Here is a 9,758-nt window from a genome sequence, read left to right as displayed (position 1 = left end):
AGGACTGATTACCCAGCAGCCATGTTCAGCTCTGTACTTATCGCACGGCCGTATTTCAGACGCTGTTGTGGCGGTTCACTGATGTTGAACCGTGGGGAAAACAATCAGTCACGGTTTGTTTTAGCGCCCTCCAGAGCAACCAGGGCAACACAAAAGTAAGCTCAGACCCCAGGCTGCTGCTGCTGAATACAGCTCAAGTTTAGACAAGTTATTGTATGTGACCTCTTAAACCTGGCATTACAATAAATCACCTGTTATTGACTTCATAATAATGCTATATGTTTCATTGTAATGGAGGTGTATGAGGGCCTCCGTTTGAATCATATATTTAATCGTTTGCTTGCAAAGGATTCCTTTTTCATCACTGTTGTTCAGTAAAACAAGTTAAATCACATTGGGCTTACAATACCAGAACCCCTTGTTGTAAGTCACTGTTGCACATACTTGATGCCTACTGGTGGGAACTTCCAGTTCTCAGAGACCCTTTGCAAAAGTGGCTGAAGGAATAACACCAGTGAGGAATTGCATTGATGGCTTTTCAAGATGCAGGGACTCCAAACAGTAGTCCGCTATTCTTCCTTTAAGTGCTCTCCAAGCTGTAAAGAGGCGCTCGCAGGCCTCGTGGTAACAGATTCAGTTAGTGTTGAAAACAAAAAAATAAAAAAATCCAAGACGATAGCTGTATTTGGGTACATTCTTCGGCAGCATTCCCAGACACCGACAGTGGCTTCAGTGAAGTCAGAGACACTGGTGAGTTTGCCAAGTTTAGCTAAAATACAGGAACAACTGACAGATTGTCCACGTTGGTGAATGATGGAAAGATTGGAAAGTAAATGGAATGAGATGGTAAGCACGGTAACCAAATCAAGGGGAAAAAAAAGATAGCACGGATCTGTATACAGTATATTGAATACTTTTGCAAATGGTTTTTTTTGGGTGTAAAGGTGTCTCAGTGGTACTTTGCCTGTTTGGCAGACGCAGTTTCTGCTGACTGGAAGAATCATCACAAGCAGTCATAAATTTAAAAGGGCCCTTGTCTCTATCAAGCACAAAGAACATAATAAACAGAAGCTGCTGTTATTAATTAGTTTCTTCACTGTGGACCTGACAGAAACCGTTCATCCGTTTCCAGGAGAAGAGCGGTGGAATGGCCTCAGATGGCATACGCCCCAGAACACGGTGGACACTTACCTTACTTAGCCAACCGTTTTGAATCAGCAGTAAATACTCCATGGTACATTTACAGACCCTAAAAGTGGCACCAAATGGAGAAAAAGAAAACTCTCAAAGTAAACTGGGCAGAATTGTAAGAGTGCGTGCCATCAGTCTTCACATGCAAATCTCTGCATAAGGACAGCATGCAAATATGGAAGGGTAATATTTTTCCAACGTATCCCCAAAAACCCCCAAACATACATGAGGTGTCAAAGATTTGCATATAGATGTTAAGTCATGTGAGAGATAAACTTATCATGTTGAGTCTGAGCCAGAGATTCCTGAACAAATGGAGCACGAACTGATGATCTATAGCTTAAGGAGAATCTGTGCAATGAAGCGTTTTGAAAATATGAAAACTGCACCTGGTTCTTCTCAGCGAAAACATGTGTAAGAATGTAAGGAATAGGATGACTTTTGCCTGACACCCCAGGCTTTTACATCATTAAAAAACAGCAACAAAAAAATTTAATTTAAATCAGCGTACTTGCTAGCATAGCATGCTAGCAACATGCTAACATACATGGACAATGCACCCTGGAAATTTGGGAGGAGCAGCATTACACTTTCAGTTTATTTATTTTGATCAGTATCAAGAAGGTTACAGCATCTAGAACACCGTGCTGTAGTGGATTTGTTGTTGTCTTCAAAGTAGGTCGGCCAGGTGCCATGACTTGCTAAAGGATAATGAATGTCCCTGTGCACTGGTGGGTAAAGGGATTGATGCCTAGCTTCTCCCTCTTGGCTCAATCCTCTCTGATAGTCTCACCTACATAATAAAGAATGTTTATCCCACACATGACCCATGCTTTCCAAGTGTGCATACAACTTGGTTTCCACACCCTCTTATCTCAAAGCACACACGTGATTAAGTCTCCACATGGGTCTGCAACAGGTCTGTGTAAAGCAATTCCACAAACAGACACGTGATCCAGGGATGCATGCATGTGTAACTTTGTTTTCTTGAACTTTCTGCTAGTATATTGAATTTGGAAGTGATATTTTAACCCTTATAAATGAGAACTGGTCTTTTTTACCCAATAATGCATTACTTTTACAAACATATTTACTTTATTGGCGTCATATTATTTTGGTTTTACAGCCCACAATTTTTGAGTTAAGTGCTGGAAAAAAATTTAAAAATGCAAAATTCTAAATCTTTCTTGCACTGACACAATCCAAGTATACAAAAGGACAAGCAATTATACTGCATGTATTTTCAGTCTGGGTGGGTCAATAATGCTACTGCTTATCAAGTGGACAGAAAGGAAATTCTTCATTGTCAAAGCAAAGTTGAGTGCTTATCAGTTAACCCATCCGCCCATGGTTCGTTTAATTTTCAGGGTCATCGCAGTCTGGGACAGTAACAACAAGGCAGATATAAGCAGACACAACATCCCACGATATAAATGTTAAAAGGAATGAACTGCATTTAAAAACACCCTTTTTCCCTTTTTAAGACTTAAAACATTCAAAGTCAAAAAACTAACCACCGCCAATCTGGCTGCACATGCAAGTGCAGTGTAAAGGCCAGCGAGTATTTTGGCTAAACTTGGTGAAAATATATGGTGGGTGATAATTTACTTTATCTGTACAGCATGATTTAATTAGTCTGTCAAGATTGTATTGACTTAATGCCATGAGAAACTATTCATTCAATCTCTATTTTGGAGTTTAATGCTGTTTAGTTGAGAATTTGGAAGCCTATTTGGACTGACTTGCTGTTTGGGTCTTCCGAGTTGACTTTTTTCCAGATGTTGCAACTGACTGGTGTAACAGGACCGTCTGGGGTGCAAGGTAGCAGGAAGGAGTGAGGCAATGGTGACCAAAGTGTTGTGTATGATACTGTAGGATGTGTTGTAACCCATTTTGTAGAACACTTCCACAACTTTCCCAACACCTTTATACATGATATTTGGGAATGCAGTTGCTGTATTTTTCCACTCTTATTTACAACCAAATGTCTTAAAGGTCTAAAATTAGCTGGATAAAATCATGCAAAGAGCATTCTCTTTGTTTTGCTTTAAGCTGGACTTGTTATTAGGAAGTATAACTTCTGGTCAAACCATTTCGATACACTTTCCAAAAAGTCATTATCCATTTGTGTGGCCATCAGGAACTCCAGACTGACGGGCCTCGGGGTCTCTCACAAACCAAACACTCTCTTGTTCTTCTTCCAAAACATCTTTAACATTCCTGGGTACAGTTCTTGCAGCTAAGGGGCTGATGATCTGTCAGCTCATCAGTCAAAGGTTTGCATTCAGCACCGCAGCAGAACAGTCATGGCACAGCAGCAAACATTCACCATCATCACTCACTGAAAGGGCCGCTTGGACAACTAGCGTGCCATGAGCAGCGTGACTGAGTCAATGTCCATCTGTAAACATTAAGAGGTTGTCAGAGCGCCTGTCCAACATAATCAGACTCTGACATCACTTGCCGGAATCATGCAGAGTCACTGAAACCAATTAATTACTTTCTTCCGTGCATACATCCAAGGACAATGTAGCTCAATGCCACAAAAAAGTGGCATCTAAATCTGCCAAAGGTTCTTTGCAGTTTTGGTGTTAAGCATATTAACAAAACTAGTGATCAGTGGTGTGTTGCAATTGATGCAGAAATGCTTAAACATGTAATATTTTCTACACAACAGACAGAACAGGTTCTTATAAATTTCTGTTTCACAGAATATCATTTTTGCCAAGCTCGAAAGCCACCGGTAATATCCACATTTCCTTCTTTCATCCCTCCAAGGCCAAGCATGGATTATGATCAATGATTTACAACAGCCAGCGCATCCAAGTCATTTTCGTCTCCTGTCTTGTTCCAAAGACAAAACAGCTGAAAGAATTAAAACAAATAGTTTAGTTTGGCAACATGCATTCTGTTCTTTTCATAAAGATACTATTGATTCCCAGATTTCCTTGGAAGAGCCTTTAACCACTGTTAGATAAGATTCCTTGTTAAAGCATGTGTCACGCAAAATTCAATATACACCTGACGAGGCAAGAGTTCAGGATGAGTGTTAGTACTGTGAAGATTAATTACACTTTTTATCACGAACTACATTTTCTGACTAGTTGGCACATTTCCTTCTTACTAACACTTTATATTTTATTTATCCAGATTGGACGGGGGGTGTTGAGCGATTTTCGTAAGCTTGCACCACCCTGGGCATGTCTTGTGACAGATAAGATGATGACTGATACATCATCCTGCTAATAAATGAGTCTTTCATAAACATCTTTTTTTTCTCATTTAAATAATAGATTTTATTCTGTGTTTAAAAAAATAGCTGCAGGGAACACAGACTATGCCCAGGCTAAAGCTGGTATTTGACACTTGATGAATTAGTCATACAGAGTTTCTAGTGAAAGCCTCAACCTGTCAATACAATACCAGCGATGTGCTACGTCATACATTGCTTAATATCGGTCCCGTAAGCTGCCCGTTGTCAGATGTTAAGCACGCTGTTGCCAATGCGGTTGTAAACACACAGTGGATGGAAAAACCCCAGAGCGGCTTGGAGTTAATAAACAATGGAGGAGAGTTTGTATCCAACTACAAAATAGTTCAGATTTAACATTCAAGGCTTACAAGCATTCAAATTAGAAGTGAACGTCTCAGCGCTTATTTGTTATTTTTTTGTAGTAACTAAAATGGGATTTGCGCCTGTCTCTATTGTAGTGGCACCTCTGTAACACACTATCATGGACCTAGCAGCCAAGAACACACAGGCACAAATTTAATCTTTTATTATACCCCAAAGTCACAAAATGATTACAAAAATTCAAAAACAAACTTTTTTAAGAACCAAGTGAGCCCATAAAAGAGGTTAACTTAACAAAACTCAACTCAACAAACTGACTATATGCCAAAGGTGAAAAGTACAGAGATAACCAATAACCATCATTCAAGAAGAACCCCATTCGCCCCGACATTATCACAACAGATGGTTCAGTCCATTTTATTGGCTTCTGCATTCAAACCAGCTTCACCCTCAGCCTGCTCTTTCACCCAAACTAGGAAGGACTGGAGCGGCAGCCAGGTAACTCAAAAAGAACAGAAATCTAATTAACATAACATATACCCTTATAAAATAACAAACAAGGCAAAAAAGAGTCTATGCCAGCATTTGGACTATAGCTTAGTCATGCATTACAGGTAAACTCAAAATATTAAATTGGCTAACTTGTGATCACAGAAGCCTTAGAGCACAATGAGAGAAAACGATAAAATGAATATTACCCAAGTATTTCAATTATGGGGTTGCATGCAGCCATCACACACCCAAAGGTTCATTTAGCAATTCCATTCAATTCAATTCAGTTTTATTTATACAGCGCCAAATCACAACAACAGTTGCTTCAAGGTGCTTTATAATGTAAGACCCTACAATAATACATATAGAGAAAAACCCAACAATCATATGACCCCCTATGAACAAGCACTTTGGCGACAGTGGGAAGGAAAAACTCCCTTTTAACAGGAAGAAACCTCCAGCAGAACCAGGCTCAGGGAGGGGCGGGGCCATCTGCTGCGACCGGTTGGGGTGAGAGAAGGAAGACAGGACAAAGACATGCTGTGGAAGAGAGACAGAGGTTAATAACAAGTATTCATTCACTTTCTAAACCATGAATCAAACCTATTGCAGCTGGGTGACAGACACAACTGCACCGCCACAATCTAGTTTTAGAATCACTCGTTAACTTAACATGCATACCTTTTGGATGTGTAAACCAGAACAGTGCTGTGGTTTTTGTATTTTTATAATAATACTTGCAGTTTTCCCCCAAGCTCCAAAGCTCAGCCAGGTAAGCTAGCTGAGAAGGCCTTTTATACAAGACAATGGACTGGAAGCAGGGGACGTCACACTGGGATATGGGGACTATCTGGAATTTGTTGACTGTAGTCCTGGTAGGGAATCAGGGTTTATGTATTATTGTTTGTGTAACACTACTATCTTGTATCTGGCAGGCTGCCCTATGTCTAGATATGCCCTTTTGTGTTAATTGCCAGGGAAGGCCAGTTATGTTCATGTAACTATAGTGTTTTTTGCTAATCTTTTAGTTGACCTCATTTTGAGTTGAGCTACTATTGGATCCTTTATATCATTTTGGATGTGAATACTGTTATTTAACTTTCTGCTTGTGCTTTCCAACTAAAACCACCTTTTGCAATAAAGCATATCTTATCTTTGTTTTATAATTTCTGTTACTTTTTCTTTAATTTTGTTACTCTTCACAAGGTGTGTTACTGTGCAGCGCGTGTGTCATCACTTGGGGCGGTCGTGGCTCAAGAGTTGGGAGGTCGCCTTGTAATCGGAAGGTTGCCGGTTCGAGCCCCGGCTTGGACAGTCTCGGTCGTTGTGTCCTTGGGCAAGACACTTCACCCGTTGCCTACTGGTGGTGGTCAGAGGGCCCGGTGGCGCCAGTGTCCGGCAGCCTCGCCTCTGTCAGTGCGCCCCAGGGTGACTGTGGCTACAATGTAGCTGCCATCACCAGTGTATGAATGTGTGTGTGAATGGGTGGATGACTGGATATGTAAAGCGCTTTAGGGTCCTTAGGGACTAGTAAAGCGCTATATAAATACAGGCCATTTACCATCACTTCTCCTTTGTATATATAAAGCGCAGCTCTCGCTGTAGTTTCACAAGATTGACTGCGTTGCCATAGTGCTCTTCCTACCTTTGTATTCTGCTTTTCTGCGTCATTAGTTTTGATTTGTTTGACTGTTGGACTGACTGTTGCCAGTGCAAGGCCTACAGTAACTACAGAGTAAGAATTTTCTGTTACATGGGTCTCTCTGCCTCATGTCTTTTTGAAACTTTGATTCATGCACGTTATGGAAACAGTGCTTGATCATTGATCATGATGAATTGATCTGATCTGAACTGATCATCGGCCTCCATGATCAACATTTGACACTTATATTTGTGGCAATCTGAGCATGACATGATCAGAGCACTAGTGCTAAGGGAAATGATTTGTCCTTCCGTGGTATATCTATGAAATTCACACATGACAGGGTAACTGCTGCTGCTCATGCTAACTTTATTATAAACAAACCTGGAGTGTGTTAGGTGGTTTTCTCAGTGTTAAATATAAACTCATATCTGTAAAATAAAATAAAAACTTCCTAGTGTTTTAAACAATAAATGCAGAAGTTATTTGGAACTCAGCTTGATTTGGTGCACAAAAACAGATATATTTATCCAGTAAGGCAGAGATAAACTCAACAAAATGAGGTAGTTTTATCCATGTGGAAAAAGAGCAGATTAAACACAAACGAACACCCACCCACGGACACTGCTTCTTAGCACCCCCAGTTTATAGAAACTGGCTTGGGAATACACTCGGAGTAAACACTTGCTATCTATGGACCGTTTCCGTTTTGGCTCAGCTTACTGGGTATTCATCGGTACTTGCCCCGCGCTATGAGCTCACAGTGAAATGTGTCCAGTCACACCTACATACAATATCTCCCAAATTCTTTTCCATGAAACCAGAGTCTCTTGTCCCACCTTAATCCCATTTCACATCCCCGAAGCCTTTTTCCACTTCAATAACAGTTTGACCTTTTAAAATCCACTGCTGCCTCATCACCTCCTGCAGACTTATGTTTCACTAAGGTGAGTAGTACACGCTGTAAATCCTGTATGTCACAGAAATGCCAGGGGGTTATAAAACTGTTGCATTCCTGCGGTATGTGTCAGGTTTCAGTTAACGGACTCAGGCGCAGACCGGGACTCCTTACAGGATTTACAGATTTTATTTACACAACGACACCAGGTGATGCTATTTACAAAGTGCTGGAGGGAGGGGAGGGGGGTCCAGGGTTCCGGGGTATGTGAGGGAAAAGACGGGAATCTGACGTCCTCCAAAGGCTCTCTCTCTTCACTCCCCACACTGGGGAAACACCATCCACTCACTCGTCCACGGGATGACAGGCAGGCAGGGAAAGGTCCGGGATAGATCTGTACACAGAGATTATAGTTAGAGGCGAACAGACGGAACGAACTCACAGATCCTTATTTGCAATCTACTGAGCGACTGACGCTGATAACTCAACGATCCAGCGACGAGTGACACAGTGCTGCTGTCTTAAATCGGCCTTGTGATTATCCCGATCGGCAGCAGGTGCGTGGGCCAGGGGCGGGAGCCCATAATGAGCATCGCCCCGGCAGGAGAGAGAGAGAGAGAGAGAGAGAGAAAACATGTTGCCTAATACAGAATCAGCTGGTGAGGCACAGGGACCATGACAGTATGTACACACTGGCCACAGAACAGGTATCCAGATGCGTCTCATCTCAATTAGAACTCCATAACCTATTTCTAGTCATCTGCTCTATTTTAGAATCAAAGTCTTCGCAGCATGCAAGACGCCTCAGCTCCCTCGTTTTTCCAGAAGCCTTTAATCTCTGCCATACTCTCGCTCTCTCTCCTCAACTTTCCTGTCGGCAAGAGTCTGCAAGAGTTAGCAGACAGTCATTTTTAGTGAAAAACGCCAAATGCAGCAAACTTTGAACAAGTCTCTGTGAAGAGGACTGTCTTTACTTGGTGGTGGCGTGGGAAAGACAAGGGAGACACAGAACATGAGGCCACAGGCACAGAGCTTTAACCTTTAACATGGTGGACAGAGATGTTGTCTTAACAAACACTATTTTCATGATTTCACTTTATTTTTTTCTATTAGTATTAATCACATTGTTGACCCTACAATATTAGAAAGAAACCCTAACAATCACACACGCTCTATGAGCAAGCACTTGGTGACAGTAGGAAGGAAAAACTCCCTTTAAACAGGAAGAAACCTGCTGCAGAACCAGACTCAGGGACTGGCAGACATCTATGGTGACCGGCTGGAGGTGAGGAGAGGGAGGCAGGACAGAAGACACGATGTGGAAGAGAGCCAGAGATTAAATGCAAAATGGTGTACAAACGCATACATCATATTTTATATGAATGCACTGGTAAATGCACCTAAATAATGGACAAAGGCGTTCAGCCACTTCTATAGATTAAAATCTGTCCAAACAAACATAATACTAATGACACATGTCATAAAATACAGCATTTAAAACAAAATAAAATGTGTTTTAGGGATTTTCTTCATGTAACGTTAACAGATAGTTGCACATCCCTTTAAACCACAGTAAATATTTGCTTCTATTTTCTCCTAGAGAAAATATTCTGTCCTCGGTATCCTCAGCATTTACATTTTCCACTTTTTGTGCGTAGATCACAAATTTATTGTATATTTAGTAATAAACTCTTTCCAAAAGTAAAACCAAGCTTTTTCCTGGACACCCCTTTAAATATTTTGTTTTCCACACATCACTGGTACAAAGAAATTTAGACAAGATTCTTCCAACGTATCTCTCACTCCCCCAGACCAGTACACCGTGTTCGTTACTCAATGAGTCCCCTGGTGGCCACCAGAGTAATAACAAAAGAATAAGCAGGGAGACTTTTTTTTTTTTTACCAGTAATGATGCCCTGCGCGTGAGGAATAAGTATAGGCTCGCATTAATAGGTGAGTGC

General features: G+C 41.2%; 1 protein-coding gene across 2 annotated transcripts in view; it reads right to left on the bottom strand.

Annotated features, from left to right (window-relative positions):
- Window positions 1–7,931: 7,931 nt before the first annotated feature.
- The window catches only part of fsip1 (fibrous sheath interacting protein 1), a 41,929-nt gene continuing 40,102 nt past the window's right edge, over window positions 7,932–9,758 (bottom strand). For both annotated transcript variants that reach the window (XM_085442058.1, XM_085442057.1), the window contains exon 10: window positions 7,932–8,191. In XM_085442058.1, coding sequence (XP_085298184.1) covers window positions 7,934–8,191 — 258 coding nt within the window. In that variant the 3' untranslated portion in view covers window positions 7,932–7,933. The remainder of the gene's footprint in view (window positions 8,192–9,758) is intronic.

Source organism: Copadichromis virginalis, linkage group LG19, assembly GCF_057382275.1.
Source record: "Copadichromis virginalis isolate Kocher_CV1m ecotype Utaka linkage group LG19, C_Virginalis_male_GT1.1, whole genome shotgun sequence".
In the NCBI taxonomy this organism is placed as follows: Eukaryota; Metazoa; Chordata; class Actinopteri; order Cichliformes; family Cichlidae; genus Copadichromis; species Copadichromis virginalis.
This window is presented reverse-complemented; position numbering and strand designations above follow the sequence as displayed.